Source organism: Ursus arctos, unplaced genomic scaffold, assembly GCF_023065955.2.
Source record: "Ursus arctos isolate Adak ecotype North America unplaced genomic scaffold, UrsArc2.0 scaffold_18, whole genome shotgun sequence".
Lineage (NCBI taxonomy): Eukaryota > Metazoa > Chordata > Mammalia > Carnivora > Ursidae > Ursus > Ursus arctos.
Window position 1 is genome coordinate 19,311,656 of NW_026622852.1, and position 19,953 is coordinate 19,331,608.

General features: G+C 39.8%; 1 protein-coding gene across 6 annotated transcripts in view; it reads left to right on the plus strand.

The window, feature by feature from the left end:
- The first annotated feature begins 13,872 nt into the window (after positions 1-13,872).
- Positions 13,873-19,953, plus strand: part of TEK (TEK receptor tyrosine kinase) — a 91,046-nt gene continuing 84,965 nt past the window's right edge. For 2 of the 6 annotated variants that reach the window (XM_044386883.3, XM_048223461.2), the window contains exon 1: positions 13,873-14,452. In XM_044386883.3, the coding sequence (XP_044242818.1) occupies positions 14,401-14,452 (52 nt within the window). In that variant the 5' untranslated portion in view covers positions 13,873-14,400. The remainder of the gene's footprint in view (positions 14,453-19,953) is intronic. The other 4 variants (XM_026506429.4, XM_026506428.4, XM_057313498.1 and 1 more) reach the window with 2 other exon arrangements.

A 19,953-nucleotide genomic window follows, 5' to 3' on the forward strand; every position in this document is an offset into this window, starting at 1 on the left:
TTAATTCACCATCTCTAAACTAGAAGTTTCTTTTCTTTTCTTTTTTTTTTTTTTAAATTTATTTATTTGACAGAGAAAGAGAGTGGGAGAGAAAGAAGCAGGCTCATAGCAGAGGAGCCTGATGTGGGGCTCGATCCCATAATGCTGGGATCACGCCCTGAGCCGAAGGCAGACGCCCAACGACTGCGCCACCCAGGCGCCCCTAGAAGTTTATTTTCAATTCTATTTGTATGTTGGAGTTTTTGTTTGTTTATTTTAAGGAGAATAAAGTTTAACAAAATGTTTCTTCTTTCTAAAAGAGGCAATCAAGGCATAAGCTAGATTAGAATGAAATATTACTTTTGGGAGTAAAGGAAAACACAAGCATACTTGAATTATTTGTCATGTGATCATTTAAGAAATATATGAATTATATCAATACAAGTAATTGTATTAATTTTTTTCATCTTTTAAATTAATCACTGAGATACATTACTTTAAACTTCATACAAATGGTGGCTATCAACTTCCTTTTTAAACTTTTAACAATATTAATAGTAATATTTTGTACATACTGTATCCCAGGCACTGTGATAAGCATTGTTCATATTATATAATTTTCCTAACAACTGGGTGAGGCAAGAACTTTCAAACTGCTAGTACAGAGAAGGAAGTTGTGGCTTTCATACTTACTGAAACGTGCTAGGAAATGGTGGGCTTAGGCATTTGTGTTTGCTTTTCTGATTCTGAAGCCTGTTCTCTTAATATGCTGCGTTACACTGGGCAAGACCTTTGCTTGTTCAATTTATAGGCACCCCAGTTTGGTTAACTCTGCCATAGCATAACTTGTGTATCTATGTGTTTAAACATTGTCCTTGGATCTGGAAGTATTACATCTACATTTTAAATTAAACATACATAATTGATTAAATAAATTCTTCCTGCTTATGGGTTTTTTAAACCTTTAATCCAGTTTAAAAAACAGATAATTATAGTCAATTAACATTAACTTAATGTGTGATGCTGGAATGCCAGTTTTGGAAGTCAATTTAAATATGGGCTTTTCTGTTTTAAAAAATTTGTAGCACACAGGTGCCTGGCCCTGGGTGGCTCAGTCAGTTAAGTGTCTGCCTTTGGCTCAGGTCATGATCCCAGGGTCCTGGGATTAAGTCCCACATCGGGTTCCTTGCTCAACAGGGAGTCTGCTTCTCCCCCTGCCCCTCCCATCCAGCTTGTGCACTTGTACTCTCATGCTCTCTTTCTCACAAAAATAAACAAATAAATAAAAACTTTTTTTATTTTTTATTTTTTATTATGTTATGTTAGTCACCATACAGTACATTATTAGTTTTTGATGTCATGTTCCATGATTCACTGTTTGCATATAACACTCAGTGCTCCACACAATATGTGCCCTTCTTAATACCCATCACCAGACTAACCCATCCCCCCACCCCCTCCCCTCTAAAACCCTCAGTTTGTTTCCTGGAATCCATAGTCTCTCATGGTTCATCTCCCCCTCTGCTTTCCCTCCCTTCATTTTTCCCTTCCTTCTCCTAATGTCCTCCTTGCTATTCCTTATGTTCCACAAATAAGTGAAAATATATAATTGTCTTTCTCTGCTTGACTTACTTCACTTAGCCTAATCTTCTCCAGTTCCATCTATGTTGATGCAAATGTTGGGTAATCATCTGTATCTTTGGTGTAAATACCCAGTAGTGCAATTTCTGGATCATAGGGTAGCTCTATTTTTAACTTTTTGAGGAAACTCCACACTGTTTTCCAAAGTGGCTGTATCTTTTTTAAAAAAAATTTGTAGCACAAAGAGACTCCACGTTCCTACCTTAAAGAGTATTTTGCCAAATGCAGGAGGAAAATAAAAACAAAACAAAACCTTCTTACTTAAAAAAAGTTAGTTTCTATTTTGAGTTGTTTTGTTAAATTCCTCATTACAATTGTTTTTTTGTTTGCTTTTGTATCTCATAAGAAGGATTGTGATTGCTATCTCAGTGGTTGGGTGTGGCTGAAGAGATGATACACGATCTAACATTCTTTCCAGGTTAATTTGCTCTTTCTCCATCTCTTCTCCACTTGACTGAAGTGACTAACTGAAAGAGTTTTTCAAGATAATGGGAAAACTTATTACAAAGGCCCCATGAGGGGAATGGCTTATGGGGCTATGTGTTGAGAATGTTCCAGGAATAGTGAGCAGATCATTGTGCCTAAGTGCAGAGGGCAAGGGGAAGGCGGCTCCTGATAAAGCTGGAGAGGTTGGCAGGATGGCTCCTGTAGGCACTGCAGGCCACGCCAAGAGTTCACAATACAGAGCTGATGAGTAGCCATGAGTCACAAAGGGCAGGGGCCTTCCGTGTGTCCAATGCCTGGTGTAAGAGAGTACCTCATGACCCCCTACTGTTTTAATCTCAAGAAATCAAAAGGGAGAAATTTGGGCCTGAGTTTCTAGAAGTTTTGCAGGCAGTTTTAGAAGTCAAAGAATTACTGTGGAGTTATTTTACAGTGAGATGCATAGGTATTCCTGAATGGCCTGGCCAAGATAGTTTCAATTTCATCTATGGACACATTCATGAGGAACTGTAGATCTTATGTGCAAAAAAAAAAAAATCTTATGTGCAAAAAAACAGCCTCTCTTCAGAGACCCTTTCCTAGACATTTAATCCATCAGTGCTAATGTCAGTGAATTGAATAAACTCACGTTCACGTAGGAACTAGTTAAACTGCTTTTGTTTGGTTTTCCAAAATACTAAAAAAAGTTCTCCAAACTGGAATGTCTCTTAAATAGTATTTAAAGGCTCTGTATCTCATGTTTCAACTCTATGAACCTTTATAGAAATAGCTGCTAGAAATACATACAAGATTCCTGCTCTCAGGGAGCCCACAGTCTATCTACTATGAGAGAAAGATGAGCACACCATTTTCCTGACATAAAGCATGGTAGATTCCCCAGTGGAGACCTGATTCAGCTTTTTCTACGGTTGTCATAGGTGGATGTTGATGCTTTTATCTGTGAAATGTATGGGTTGTATCTGATGATGATGATGATGATGATGATGATGATGATGACAGCTATCGTGATTACCAGGCATTATGCTGGATGCTTTACTCAAATTACATGTTATTGCAGAGTAAATGTCCTCCTCCCCCCTTCCTTCATTTAGCGGATGAGGAAACTAGGCTTCAGAGAACTGAATTAGCCCAAGGTAAAATAGCTAGTGAGTTGGGTTCCTGTGATTTCCCCATCAGTGATTCTGGAGCTCTGTACTTCTTGTTCTTCGATGGACCAACTCTTTAAAGACTAGTTTCTATGATGTATTTCTGGAATGAATCAGAGGCAATTTGATAACCACTTTATCACCAACCTTCTAAGGACATTTGCCCTGGTTTTGTTTTGAATGATCAAATTGTTCTCTAAAACGTGGGCCTTGCTGTACTCACTTACCAAAACTTCACTGAGTATCTGTGAGTGAAACATTGTGCCAGTAGAGTTACAAAGATGACTACACCATTGCCCTTGACTCTGAAGAACTCAAAGTCCAGAAAGGAAACAAGGAATTATAATGCAGAGTGACAAATACTGTTAGGGTAATTTAAAAAGCCCTCTTCCTGCTTCTCAAGTCCTACCTCTCACACTCGTCTACTCACTCTTCCTCCTCTATGTACTCCTTATGGTAGCAGCTCCTCTTGGGTCCCTCACTTTGTATACCATTTGAGTGACCTCATTCATCCCCACAGCAATGCTCAGATACTTCTCCTGAGCTTCAAACACTATACTCTAACTGGACCTAAGTAATTTTTGGAACACTCAGACACCAACAGAATGTATATTCTTTCTAAGTACATGTAGAACACTCACCAGGATACACCTTATTCTGGGCCATAAAATAAACCTAAATGAATTTAAAAGAACTGAAATCATACAAAGTATGTTTTCTGATCACAACAGAATTAAACTATAAATAATTTAAAGAAAGATACCTGTAAAATCCCCTAAATATTTGGGAAGTAAACAACTCATGGATTATAAGGGAAACTAGAAAATATTTTGAACTAAATGAAAATGAAAATTCAACTTATAAAAGTTGTAGGGTACAGCTAAAGCAGTGCTTAGAGGGAAACTTATAGCATAACATGATTATATTAAAAGAGAAAGGTTTCAATTTAGTGATACAAGTTTCTACCTTAAAAAACTAGACGTTAAAGAGTAAATTCAAGGTAAGCAGGAGGATACAAAGGAACTAGAATTACTAAAACAATTGTGAAATAGAAGAACAAATTTGGAGGACTTATACTACCTCATATCAAGATTTACCATAAAGCTCTAGTAACCAAACCGTATAGTATTCACAAAAGAATAGACACAGAGATTAATGGCATAGAATGGAGAGTCTAGAAAGATACCAATACATTTGTGGCCAGTTGTTTTTTGGTAAAGGTGCAAAGCAAATTCAATGGAGAAAAGATGGTCTTTTCAACAAATGGTGCTGGAATGGTTGGGCATTCACATGCAAGAAAATAGACCTCAACTTTTACCTGACATCTTAAACAAAATTTAAAAGAGATTAGTGAACAAAATAAAAAATTATAAAATTTTTAGAAGAAAAAATAATCTTTGTGAACTTATGTTTGGCACAGAAGCGATATTTGTAAAAGAAGATACAAGCATACAGATACAGAAGCAATATTTATAAAAGAAAAAGATAGGGGCGCCTGGGTGGCTCAGTCAGCTAAGCGACTAACCCGCTAGGGTCATGATCTCAGGGTCTTGGGATCTCATGATCTCTGGGTCTTGGGATTGAGCCCTACATCAGGCAACTTGCTCAGCAAGGAGTCTGGTTGTCTCTCTCCCTCTCTCTCTGTCCCTCCCCCTGCTTGTCCTCTGCCTATCTGTCTCTCAAATAAATAAATAAAATCTTAAAAGGTAAATTGCACTTTTTTCCAAATTAAAAATTTTTCCTCTGAAAAACACAATGTTAAGAGAATAGAAAGACAAGCCACAGATTGGGAGAAGATATTTACAAATCACATATTTGACACGAGTATACAAGACTCCCAAGACTCCTGGGGCGCCTGGGTGGCACAATCAGTTAAGGGTCTGAATCTTGGTTTTGGCTCAGGGCTCAGGTCTGATCTCAGGGTCCTGAGATCCAGCCACCTGTTGATTCAGACTCTGGCTCAGAGTAGAGTCTGCTTGGGTTTCTCTCTCCCTTTCCCTCTGCCCCTCTCCCTGCTCCCCCCCACCCTCCCTCACATACTCACTCTCTCTCTCTCTCTCTCTCTCCAAAATAAATAAATCTTAAAAAAAAAACTCCCAAGACTCCCCAAAAGAAAAGAAACAACTACAGTAAAAAACAGGCAATTTGAACATTTTACTAAAGAAGATAATAGCAAATAAACACATGAAAAGATGCTCAGCATTGTTAGTTATTAAGGAAATACAAATCAAATTACAAAGAGATATCTCTATACACGTATTGCTGTATAGCTAGAAAACAAAATTTTAAAAACCTGACATAACCAAATGCTAGGGCACTTGGGCATATAGGGGAACTAGAACTCTTACATGTTGGTAATGGGAATGCAAAATGTTACAACCACAACAGAAAAAGTCTAGCAGTTCTGTATAAAATTCAGTATATAATCCATAGAATCCACTAATCCCAGTCTCCAGTATTTACCTGAGAAGCAAGAAACATATGTTTACACAAAATCTATGTATGCAAATAATATACAGCTGAAGTTATACAGATGCATAAAGTTATTGGGACATTCCAAATAATGAATAGATAAACTCTGGTATGTCCATACAATGGCATACTATTCAGGAACAAAAAGGAACAAACTCCTCATACATGCAAATGCAGGAATGAATCAAATAAATTATGCCAAATGAAAGAAGCAAGATTCAAAAACTACATACTATATGATTCCTTTATATGACATTCTGGAAACATCAAAATAATAGAGACAGAAAACGTATCTGTGATTGTCTGGGGCTGTTGGTTAGATGAGAGGACTTATGGAAGTGGAGCACAAGGGAACCTTTGGGTTGATGGAAATTGGAGTGATTGGAAGTTGGGGTGATATACAAAGGCATGCATTTGTCAAAACTCCTAGGACTATGAACTTAAAAATGGATGAATTTTTACTTCACACCCATTAAGATGGCTACCACCTAAGATAATGAGCGTTGACAAGGATGTGGATAAATTGAAACCTTCGTGCATTATTGGTGGGGATGTAAGATGCTGCAGCTGCTATGGAAAACAATATAGAGGTCCCTCAAAATATTAAAAATAGAACTACTGGGGCCCCCAGGTGGCTCAGTTGGTTAAGTGCCTGACTTGATTTAGGCTCAGGTCATGATCTCAGGATGGTGAGATGAGCCTCATGTGGGACTCCACTCATGGCACAGTTGGCTTGAGATTCTCTATCTCTCCCTCTGCCCCTCCCCCTGCTCATGTGTGCTCTCTCTCTCTCTAAAAATAAATAAAATCTTCAAAAAAAAAATATCGTATTATCCAGTAGTCCCACTCCCACTTCTGGGTATGTAAATCCAGAAGAACTGGAAGCAAGATCTCAAAGAGATATTTGTATACTCATATTCATTGCAGCGTTATTCACAATAGCCAAGAGGTGAAAACAACACAAATGCCCATTAACTGAGGAATATATATAGAAAATGTGATATATGCATACAATGAAATATTATTCAGCCTTTAAAAAGCATGAAACTCTGTTATATGCCACAACATGGGCAAACCTTGGACATTATGATAAGTGAGATAAGCCAGTCACAAAAAGGCATATAATTTATGATTCTATTTACAGGAGATATCTAAAGTAAACTCCTAGAAACAGAAAGTATAATTATGGTTGCCAGAAGCTGAGGAGAGGGGTAGATGGGGAGTTGTTTTTCAATGAGTATGGAATTTCAGTTTTGCAAGATGAAAAAAATCCTAGAGATCTGTTGGTTAAAATTGAAATTTATGTGTTTTATACCACAATTTTTTAAAAGGCGGTAAATTTTACTGCATATAAATTATAGTTAAACGTAATTTTTTTTTCGAGACTGAAAAATTTCTAAACTTTACAGAAAAAGCAACGACAACTACCCAAAAACGAACTTCCGAATCCCATCTCATTCCAGGGCCTTCTCCCCTCTCTTGCTGGCTTTAGGATCTCTCCACCTTCTCACCTCTCCGGGGTTCTGAAGGTCTCCCAATGCTGTGTTCCAAAGAGTCCACAGGAAGACAGGTCAGGCAGGACGTCCCTGGTGCAAGCACTTCTGTATAAGGAAAGCAGGAGAAACATGGCCATGGTGGATCGGTCTACTTGGGGCAGAAACGCGAAGATGATGGCAAACGGGAGGAACTCAGGAGAGGCTCCCACACAGCGGTGACAAGAAGGTGTCCGTTCTCTCGCTTGTCGGCTGGTAGTCTGCGGGGCTGCGGCATCCTCTCCGTCAAGTTGCAGCAGACTCGCGCTTTGCTCTCATTCTCCGCAATGGCGAAGAAGCCGAAAAGGTCCAAGTGGCCCGGGTAGGAGTAGTAGGAGTCTCGGCGCTGGTTCACCAGCCCCTGCCGCAGCCCTCGGACGGCAGCTGCTCCAGGGGCTGCGGATGGTGCAGCGGTCCAACATCTCACCGCTTTCCCTCTGCTCCCAGGACAGAGGCCACAGGTAGAGAAGGAGAGGCTCCGAGATTTTCACGCAGGAGAGGGGCCATGGCACAGAATCCAACAAACTCAACTTTTTAAAAAAGTGCCCAAAAGTCTTCATTTGAAAAATGTTTGCTCTTTGCGTTAAAACTTTATAACTCTTTGTACCAAAAGACGAAGTCTACGTTTCCACCTCTTGGATCTAATCTTAGCTGGGTGCCTTGGTTTGGTGAATAAAATGTGGCAGGAGTAATGACGTGCCTGGGCCTTATTAAAAGATAAATTGAGCCATATTAAAGATGTTAAGAGTTAATTTGAGCAAAAATTGATTTGAATCAGGTAACACCAGATCAGAAGTGGTTGGAAACACTCCACCCATAGGAGTATGGGGGAGCGGCTGGGGGAGGGGCTGGGGAGAGGCTGGGGGAGGGGCTGAGGGAGCGGCTGGGGGAGCGGCTGCGGGAGAGGCTTTTCTAGAGAAAAGGAGGAAGCAAAGTAAGAAAATCGTTGATTGGCTGTAGCTTAAGGCCTAGTTGCTATGATTGGTTATCCTTCGGGAGGGTTTTGATTTCATAACCTTGAGGCATTTACAGGCTTGGATTTGGTTTACTTATGTAGGCCTACACAGCTTTAGAGCCACCTCAGTCTAATGGGCTCCTTGGTCAATTAATTTAACGGCCTCAAAAAAGCTTGCTTCCCTGACTACAAACGAGGGAGGCCAGGTGAGATCAGAACTGTCCAGGTGAGGGCGCCTGGGTAGCGCAGTCGTTAAGCGTCTGCCTTCAGCTCAGGGCGTGATCCCAGCGTTCTGGGATCGAGTCCCACATCGGGCTCCTCTGCTATGAGCCTGCTTATTCCTCTCCCACTCCCCCTGCTGTGTTTGCTCTCTCGCTGGCTGTCTCTCTGTCAAATAAATAAATAAAATCTTAAAAAAAAAAAAAAAAAAGAACTGTGCAGGTGAGCCTGAACTGTTTGTCGACTCACAAAGTCATGAGCGATGTAGGTATTTGTTGTTTTAAACCACTAAGTCATAGGGTGGTTTATTGGATTTCATTAACTACCAACCGAAAGAAGCTTTTACAGATGAAATGACATATGAATTGTATTTTGAAGGATGAATAGGAGTTTCTTTTCTTTTTCTTTTTATTATTTTTGTCTTTTTTTGAAGGGCTTTTGGGGGGGGGGGGTCATGAAAAATATCCCCAGTCTATTCTGTCCGTGGCATATTGGTCTCAGTGGTTGCAGGGCATTCTGGTTACTTTTTCCCTTAAGCCATTGAGAAAATAGCACAGGATCATCTGGAATGAACTACAGAGTCCCTGCAACCTCTGGGGCTAAAGCAAAGACTCCTAAAAATTTTACTGCCAGTACCATCCTTTGGTGTTTAACCACACAATGCCTGATTTCGTTATTTAACTGTTCCTGTTTTGATGTATTGTTGTCATGCTAGGATGATGTCATTGTGAGGTTCACAAAAGCAGAAACTACATCTTCTAGATCTGCTTCTCTTCCTACAGCAACAAGCGTAGTCCTTGTCATTTAGATGCTAAAAGAAAAAAAAAAGATTTAGAGTAAATGAGGTTCGTGGAGGGTCAGGTATTTTCCTATTTTCCATAGCCGTCAGCTCTGCTCTAGACCACAGTGGGTGTTGCCACTTTAATTGTGATGTCCTGGCGAAGGGCCAGGATTTAATGGCTGATGACCCTTCCTTTTCTGCTAGCCCCTGTTAAGTACAGTGGGTCCACAAAAAAATTCATGAAAGTCCTTAAGAAGCCAGACATGATGGCACTGGAGGTTCAGTGACCATAGCCCTACAAAAGGCAGGATGATGCCAGGGCTACCCTGTGGGAAGAGCCAACACCAAAACCTGTTTGCTTACCTCCTGGATGCTGGGCTTTACTTGGATTCTCTTTCATATTTGCCAATGGGTGTTTTAAGGTATATCCTACTGCCCTGGGTCTCAAGGATTTCCCCCATTCTTCTTCATTTGTACATATATGCTCACTATTTTTTAAAATGTTGAAATTTTAGAAAGTTATAAAGAAGAAAATAGATATTATCAAACAACCTAGAAATAATAGCATTTAATATTTTGGCATACATTTGTCATATATATTGGACTCTGTGTGTGTGTGTGTGTTTTAGGTGTAAAAATTTCACACTGTTCAAACTTTTTTCCCAGTCAACAGTATACTATAAACATCTTTACATCCTTCATTGTCAGTATGCTTCCACCACACTTTGACATTTGTCTATTTCATTGTATACCATGATTTATATAAATAATCCATTTTTATTGGCTGTTGAGATTGTTTCTGTGTTTTGATTATTGTCAACAGTGCTTCTATAATGCCTTTGTACATATATTTTGGGGCACATCTTTGGCTTTTGCTTGGGATATATCATAAAGGTGGATTTTCTCAGCTAAAGGATATGCATCTATGGCTTTTGCTACATATTTGTGATACTGACCTCGAGACATGTGAAACCAGTTCAGAGTAATATTGTATACTCTCCACACTTCTTCGCATTCTTTATTGTCCCTTGATATTTTTGTTAATCGTCTGAAAGATTTTTAATGTTTTCTCTAGATGTTTTTTCCTTTATTAAGTGCGAAAACCAGAGGATAGAAAACAACAAATTAGCCAAGTGCCTTGTTGGCTTATTTTGTTTGCTTGTTGCTGGTTTGGTTTTCTTTTTTATTCTGCAATGAGTATGTCTGGAAAAATAAAATTAAACTGAGTAAGCTTGACTCATGAGGAAGCTCCCTTTCATTTCCCTGGAGCAAGGCAGTGGAGTGCTCACAGGTCCTGATATTAGCAATTACTATTTTGGAAGCACAATGAGAAGTGACTACATTCTTCAGTGTTATCAAGCTTTTTCCATTATCTGTCAAAGTTTCATTTCACATACTTTCTTAAGTGTATACCCTGTTGGTATTTATGATATTTCCTATATTTCTCTTTATCTACATTTTAGCATGTTGAAGTCTACAGATGAACTATGCAAAAAAAAAAAAAAAGAGTCATATATTAAACTTGCAAAAATTGGAAGCCAAAGACCAAGATTCTAATACTCCCTCTGCTACCCACAGCTGAGCACATTTCTTAGACTCTGTGGGACCTCATTTCTGCATTGCAAATAGTTCTGTATAACAGTCCAGGGGTGGTAGTGATGGCCGAGAATGGGGAAAGAATCTGTAGAGAGGCTTTATTAAATAAAACTTGTGCCAGCTACTATGTATATATTATCTTGCTAAATAGGCATTATTTCCCCTCATTCTCTTTTTCTTTTCTTTTTTTTTAAGTAGGCTCTGTACCCAGCATGGAGCCCAACGCCGGGCTTGAACTCATGACCCTGAGAGCAAGACCTGAGTTGAGATCAAGGGTCAGATGCTTAACTGACTGAGCCACCCCAGTGCTCCCTGCCCTTATTTTAAAGAAGAGAAATCTGAGGTTCAGAGATGTGAATTGCCTAGGTCATACAGTGAGTCGATTATGGCAATAACATGGAATCTAGGTTTGCCTAGCTCCAAAGCCTTTTCTAGATGTATGTGAGTAATAATGTGTTTTCATTTATTAGCTCATGAAGTATTCATTTAAGACCTACTATGTGCCAAACACTGTGCTCAGTTCTGAGAATTCAGTGAATAAGTTAGATATCCTCTGCCGTATGAGGATTGCAGTCAACTTGGGGTGGGGGGAAGCGACACAAATGTATGATTACCAGTTGTGATTAGCACCATGAACAAAAGGATGTGGTGTTGTGAGAGAAGAACAGGGGAGAGATTTCTGAGCCTGAGAAGGTAGCAAGGAGTTAGGCAGGCATGGGAAGATGATTTCAAACTTTCCAGGTGGACCGAGCTGCTAAGGGTGGAGAGCTGAACCAGCTGTCCCCCCCACAAGGCTCTTCAGGGGATGGAGATGCCCTGATGATGGCCACAGCAGCTTTCTAGAGAAGGCTTGTGGCATGTCCAAGTATGTGGTATTTCCTTAATACGTTCTGTACTGGGGAGAGTCCTGTCCAGACGTGGAAGTGGCCTCTCCCTTCCCTTGGAAATTCTGGCATACCATCCAGTTTTGCAACTTCCCAGTATGTTGCCAGTCAGCTCTGCTGACCTATTGGCCCCACAGAGCCTGGTGAATCTTGTATTATTGTTCCTTGATTGGTTCTTCATGTTCTAATATCCACAGGGCAGAAAGTTAGAGCAGAGCATGTTTGGCCACTTTTGTCCCCAGTAATCTTCACTTTACACTGGGAATATATATGCTAAAGATTCGGACATCCCAGAGAAAAGTTGCTCAACCTTTTAACTAGCGATATAATTATAGGCTCAGGATATTTAGTAGTATTTATTCAGTGGGGTCAATACTTCGGATAGCATTGGAAAGGATTACATGGAAGATGAGATCAAGCTTCATAGCTCTTTTGGATAATGGAGCAACATTGCCTTTTCCAAAATGAGCAGCATTTCTGGATTACAGAGCAAAGAACGAAAGTGAGTCACCTATTTTAGATAAGGGAAGGAGAGAGAACTTAACAATTCGAAGTAAAGGTAGATCTTTCTGGATAATGGGGGAAAGATGAAACTGAGGTGCTTTTCTGAATAACAGAGGGAGGCAACCCACAAAAGAAAGCGAGGTAGTAGCATCTTTGGCCCACAAGAACTAGCCAACAGGAGGGCATGTGAGCAATTACTTCCTTGTGTGGCCATCAAGCACAAACAGAGGAAGCTGTGCCTGAGGAGGCAGGTGCCCTGGAGCTTGTTTATTTCCAAGGCTTTCCATTGCTGCTCCATATGGCCTGGGGCCAGTGGACCTCACAAAGCCTCAGCCTCCATGTTCTTAAAATAGAGCATGTTTGTGACCCTCTAGGTTCCGCAGTGACCGAGATACAAAGCTAGCATCTTCTCTGAATTGCCCAGATGAGAGGACCTAGAAACCCACTTGGAGATGCTGTGAGGGACGGTTTAGTCATTTAGACTCAGGAGCTGTTACAATTGGAGGGAAATTAGTCACATCCAGTATAAATCCTTCATTTTACAGTTGAGGAAACTGAGGCCTGCGGGTGGGAAATGACTCGTCCAAGACCTCACAGGAAGAACAGAGCTGGGACTAGAGCCCAGAATCCCCGACTCCCAGCCTGGTTCTTTACAACACCAAACTTAAAGCCATTTCATAAGATGAGAGAATGGCTTTCTGGAGGAATTGCTTGGGACGGAAATCAGAGACTGAACGGAAAGACTCAAGGAAAGGAATACATTAGCATTTAACGAAAGTCGTCTATGAATTAGGCATTGTGCCAGCTTCATTTAATCCTCTCAAAAATCCCCATGTTGGAGATAATATTGCCGTTTTACAGCTGTTGAAACTGAGATGCAAGAGATTAAGTAAACGTGGGTGAGTAAGCACTTGAACCCAGGTCTGCTTGAAAACAGCCTGCGCTTCTCTACCCGAGCAGACTGGAAACATCCATTGGTTCTCAGGATCGTCACTGAGGTAATAAAACCTGGGACAGAAATGAGGCAAGGCCAGCAGGCGTCTGCCTTTCCCTATGGTGAGCAGGCAGCCCTTTCCTCAGGGTGATGAGGAAGAGCGTTGACGCTCTATTCTGAAGTTGTAGTTTGTGTTATGGAGAAACGATCTTCTGGATCAGCTTAAGGTTTCTGATCTCATTTTAAGTATGGTTACTCCACTGGCTGTTTTCCTTTTGGCCTAGGTATTCTCTCTGCTCTTATGCATGCTATTTTTATTCCAATTGAATCACTTATATTAGGTATTGACACAGGTTATTTTTAAAGTTTTGTATATAATTTGCTTCGGAGACACCACCGGCCAATAACCATGAAATCCCTTTCATTACTAAAATCCTTCGAGGCTAAGTGCTTTAAGAAATGAGATCACCTTCAGATGAGTCGTTATCGAAAATTAAAGCTATAGCCAGTAGCATGGATATTTTCGGGCTCTTGGCCAGCAAATAAACCATCTGTGTGAAAGAAAACAGGCTGACAATTTTGGACTCTGGTCTCTGTGGCTGCATTGTGCATCGACCTCACCGGTAATTGGCCAAATTAATTGCCTTTGGGTTGTGTTCTCTCATCACGGAATCTTCCTTTCCCAATTCAAACCATGTGGGTTAAAATGAGAAAACAAAAGCAAATACTCCTCCCCACCCCACACCCGAAAGCCCCTCTGTCAGGGATCCCAAGTGGACCCAGGGGTGGGGGTGGGGGGGCCGGTTGCTGTTGGAGGCCGAGAAGGGCTGGTCATCACCGCATACCATCCATAGGTGGAGAGCTGTTAGTCTGTTTCCCGCCTATCAGAGGATACCCCTATTGTTCCTGAAAACGCTGACCAGGACCCACACCTCCAACAAAAATTCCTCTACCCCTTACAACAGCAGCAAAAGCAGCAGCAGAACTAACAGCAATAGAGAAGTGTTTTGATGAATTGCAAGATGGCTGGGGCTTGCAGTGCCCCCAGTCCTGCTGATACCAAATGCCTTTAAGATACAGCCTTTCCCATCCTAATCTACAAAGGAAACAGGAAAAAGGAACTTAAAACTCCCTGTGCTCAGACAGAAATGAGACTGTTACAGCCCGCTTCTGTGCTGTTCCTTCTTGCCTCTGACTTGTAAACAAGACCTAGTAGAACATGCGAATGGAAAGTCACAAACCTCTGTGTGTTTGAAAGGATCCTTGGGACCTCATGCACTTCTGCGGAAACTGGATGGAGAGATTTGGGAAAGCATGGACTCTTTAGCCGGCTTAGTTCTCTATGGAGTCAGCTTGCTCCTTTCTGGTAAGATTTGGCTTTGATTTTTTTTAGTTTTAGTTTTTTTTTTTGTTTTTTTTTTTTTGAGTTAGTGATTCTGGGCTTTCTCACCAGCTGGTAGTGCCGATTAACAAGGGGCAGCTGTGGCATGGGCGCTGTTTCTCTATGACTTCACATTTAATATATGTGAGGATTAAAATGCAATGTCTTTGTGCATTGGATTTTTCTAGAGTTTCCCTTCTGCGTAATTGTCACCTGTGTTGCCACAGATTATGAGAACTGATCGGGTCACTTTACTCGTAGAGATTCACTTACTATGATGCATTATTTTACTGCTCCTCGTTTGGGATTGTTTCCTTATTTAAAAAAAAAATAAGAAGCCCAGTTTTACCTGCTGCAAAAAAAATCTTCCATAATTTTTAAAAAATGAAATTCATGCAGAGAATTATGGGGCCCACATAGGGCAATGTGCAGATTGTCATTTTTAAATGAGAACAAAAATGCTTTTCTATAAGGATTTCATATCCATGTCCTATTTTAATCAAAACAGTCAAAGGCTCGGCTTTTTGTTTGTTATTCTTAGAGCTGGGGTCATGGCTATATAATTTTTGTTATATTTGTAAAAATATTCGGCATGTAGTAATTTATAAAGTCTTTATTGGCCCAATGGGACAAAAGTTAAGGCAGTTACCCCGATCCCTGGGCACAGGAGAGTATCGAAACCTGTTGTAGAGCTAAGGAATGGTTGGCTTGGGTGTTTTTAGATCTGGTATGTCTGTTGCTCAGAATCTCCAGATAGTGGCATGCCTCTTATGTTCACTCACCCTGTGGGACGCTGGCTGAGACTGGTATCAATACCTGAAAGGCAAATCACAACTATAATCGCCACCAGTCTCTCCTTTTTAGTTTGAAAACATTCTAATTATTATAATGAAAATAGAATTGGTAATGGAAATCAAATTGGGAAAATGTGCTGAATTCAGTGGTGCAGTCTGTATTATATTACTAGAAATTGATCTAAACGTACATAAGTATGTTAAATTATTTTCATCTTTTTCTATGTTTGAAATATTAAATACTCAAAAAAGTAATCCAACAAGACCACAGAATTGCATGTAATTTGTCTATAGCTTTTCAGTTTGCTTTCAACACCCAATTATATTGAGGATTTAATAATATTTTTAAGACTAAGAATGTGTAATATAAATTGCTGAGTTGATTTCAGTGTTTTGTACAAGTTATTTATATTAACATAGAAATGTTGATTTCTCCAGTATAGACACCTTTAAAACAAATAATTATGATTCCATTTTTATTTTGCTTTCTTTTCTGTGTGACATATTTATCAGTAACATGAAGTCTGGAACTATCCTACACCAGAGATTATAGTAATCAAAGCCCAGGGATCTGTAGTTGCTCTGAGATACTTTATAAGTTAAATCACCTGTGTACACACACGTGCAAACACACAATTTTAATTTACTTTTTCCCTCAAAGTGACTGTGTCATGGTTTTTTGCAGTATAGACTTAGACATAAAATCAGACAAAAAAAATTATGTGGCTGAAATAGTTGTTCTGTGTCTAGACCTTAGTTCCCTGGAAACATAGCCCTGACTTCAACAGGGGGAGGCCCAAGGAGGGGGATTTCAGGCTCCTGTTCAAAAGGAAGGGTGACACTAGCAAGGTTGGTTTCTGGGGTAGGTCTGTTGTATTGGAATCCTAACTTACCTTCCCAGTATAACCCTCCACGGACATGGATACACAATGCCTGGTAATTGCAACAAGAATCCAGCACAATCATGTCTACAAGCATAGGAACCCATTCTTCACACCAGACTCCACTGGTACACCACAGTAATGGAGCAAAGGACTTACGGCTTATGCGCTTCTCTCTCTAGTCCAATGGGTTGTTTCTGATTCCTTTTTCTCTGAACAAATACGACTGAAACAATATGTCGCATTTACCTCAGTGAAGGTGGCTCTGGGTGGCAGATACTGACACATAAGGAAAAGGTATATAATTTTCAGAAGACTTCCCCAGATTCTGGTACATTCCCCTCCTGGTTGAGAATCATGGCCAACTTACAAACAAGTTCTAATAAACATACTAGCTTTTCCCTACTCTCCAATCCTTACCAAATTGAGCTGTTATGTCTAAAGAGTTGTATATGCAGAAATACAAAATAAATTACTCTTTCTGCTTTATCACAGTATGTCCTATATGAGCAACACTGACCCAATGGGAAGTCTCTAGTAGTGTGCCTTCATATCTCTTTCCTGCTTCATTTGACATTTTAAATAACAACCACTATCTCTACTAGTGGATATCTTGTCTGGAATGACAGTGGAAATTCGGCTACAAGGTCAGGGAAGTGGTCCCAGATGGAACCTTCTCATTAAGACTGGTGTTAGAAGGCTATATCGGGTCTGAGTAATCAAGGGTGGAGGTCCAGAAGCTGGGACCAGAGACACACCTGGGAATTATTCTAACAGGGAGGAGTTTTGCTTTCTTCATAGATGCTCCCTACTAAGCATTGTCTTTGTTGTAAATGTCAGCATTTCCCTTTCGGCTCTTTTCTGGGCGAGCGTCCTGCAAGAGTTCTAGTTCTTTTAAGACATATCTCCAGGAGGGAAGGACTCGTCCAAGTCCATTTCAGAAGACTGTGGTATGTCTTCTGGCGGATTCATATGGGTGGGCTCCACATTTTTCTGACATTATAAATTTTTCTACTAAAAAAATATATGTGTGACTGTGTAACCTGCTTATTCCCTGTAGATGGCTTATTGGTTAGAGCACAGAATCTGGATTCCGATGATTTCTCTAAGGTGGATAATTGGACCAAACCCAAAAGATAGCATTTCAAAATAGATGAATGTGAAGTTATAAGTTTGGTTTCAAAAAATGTATGTATGTCTGTTCAGTGTGAGAGAGTCTTGGTTTGTTGAAAGTTCTAGGGAGTAACACCTACATTTTGGTGATACACAAAATCCATAAGTGCCGACATGTGTTCTGCTTACTAAAAATGTAATAGATAAGCTGCAACAGTTCACTTAAGTAGAAATAAAAGGTCTACATTAGAAATGGTAGTCACTTTACTGCTCAGAGAATATCCATTAAACACTGAAGACATTGGGAAATTTGACAGCAAACATAGTGGTCAAGCAGGATGGTAAGTCCTTTGGAAAAATATTTAGCCAGGAGAAAAGAGATGAAGAGCAGTATTTTTAAGGGTTTCCATAGAGAAGATGCCATAGATTGACATTGTATTTTGCCAGATCTAGGATACAGGGATGAAGGGCGTTTGGCTTTATTAATGGAAACCTTCTAAATACTGGATCATCGTCCCCATGAGGAGTGGGCTCCCACACTGGAGATTGTCGAGGCATAGATTGGGTCATCTGAAGAATGTGGAGTGTGATGGTTACTCTACTTCTCTTTCACGTCCCTTTCATTTTACTGTTCGTGGCTCCTCCCTTCTCACTTAGGTGGAGAAGAGTTCAGAAAAGTCACCAGCATCTTTGCCCGATGAATCCAAACTGGGTGTATTTCCTGAATTTTAACTCAATCAACATACCTTATGAGAAAAAAGCATATGTGTACACGTGGTATGATGACTCTTCTGAAGCCACTGCTCTATGGGACTGAGGTGGAGCCAGTCAAGAATGCAGGAGAAAGTTAGGAGTATGGATAGTGAAATCACAGACGTGGGGTTAAGCTCAAATTGGCTGACGATGGGAAAGTTACTTGGTTTCTCAAAGCCACTGTTTTCTCACCTTTTATGGATGAGAGGACCTATTCCCCAAAATTGTTATGCGCATCATGTGATGCAAGGAGAGAGCTTACCAGTAAGAACTTCCTTAATAAATGAAGCTAGTATAATAAAAAAGAAATGCTTGTATGAGGACCTCTGTGCTAGTTCAAGACTAGTCTGATCTTTTTCAGCATGTAGGGGAGTCACTTATGCTCATAGAAGCACTCTCCTAAAAGACCTCAACATAATCTAATTCCACAAATTTTATGCTTGGCTCTCTCCATGTGGGCTATTATCCAGTGTTTCCCCTCGCCTCCCCATGCATCCTTGCTCTAGACTCTCTGCATTCACTCAGGCCCATCTCGACAATCTGTGCACTCCTTCCTCCTGGCTCTTGTTCGTGCTCTCCCATCCATTTGGAAATGATACTTTTCATGCCTACTCTGCAAACAGAGTTCAACTCAACTTGCCTAGGCCAACTTTTCCTCAGGATCTTCCCCTTATCCTGAGTTCCCTTACCATATAGGTTGTGTCTTTGTGACTTGGGCACATAGATTTAGCTCCATCAGCCTTTAACATTTTTGACAACAGATACTGCTTCTTTTTTGTTGTCTATAGTGCATGCATTTGATGTTCAATAATCTTTATTGGGTAGAGTTTAATATGCCATAATAAATTGTTGGTATGCCACAGCAGTCCTGAAAGAAAGAGGGAATGTCATAGAAAGGGTTTTAGTCACATTGATAATAATAATAATAATAATAATAATAATAATAATAATAATAAATAATAATAAATTTCATATAAATTGCAAGTAGTATTCACTCAAATCTTATAAAGGTTGCCTTATGTTAAATATACGATGTGAATAAGGTCAAAAGAAAATTCCTTTATTCCCTTAGGTGTGAAACATAAAAATACATTCATGAAAATAGGTCTAACCTGGCCTTTACGTAACATTAGATATTGTACTACTGTTGAATATCACCCAAAAGATATATCAACTTTTTGTTCAATAGACCTTTGAATTATTGCCCGCCTTCTGTTTATTCATTTATTCATTCCGTTACTCAACTATCATTTCAGTCAGTGAAGACATATTGAGGATTTACCTCATGCCAAGTACTGTTCTAGAGACCAGGAATGCAAAAAGGGATGAGTCCTTTTTTCGTCCTTGCTAAATTCGCATTTTAGTAGGAAAGGAGTATAGGCGGATGAATTATATGATGTTGTGGTAAATGATACCATAGGGATACATATAAAATCAAGCTTTTCAAGAGCTACAAAAGCTATTACTGGCTCCAATAATAAAAAGTAAAACTCTAAATATAAATTGCATATAAATGTCTAACTAGATGTCTAAAAACATAGAATGTCAACTTCATTAGTTACTAAATATAGTATGAATAAAATGAATAATATTTGACAACAATCTCTAGGTTAGGTTTTCCTCACTTTGCAAGAATTCCTAAATAGTTGTGATATTGCCAATTACTGCCACTTGTAGTTATAAGTTGCTCACAGCCAAATGATTTGAAAACTAAGAATATAAAAAGGAAAAGGGAAGAAAGCACTTTCCATCAGAGGGAGCAGGGGGTGTGGAACAGCAGGGCAAGTTCAAGGAAGTCGAGTAAGGCTGGAATGTAGGGTGGAAGTGGAGAATAAGGTTGGGGTCAGAAAGGGAAGGCCTTGTAGGCCATTTTAAGTAACTTGTACCTCATTCTGTACATGTTGAAACTTAGTACGGTGTTTGTCCTATCGTAGCTGATTAATAT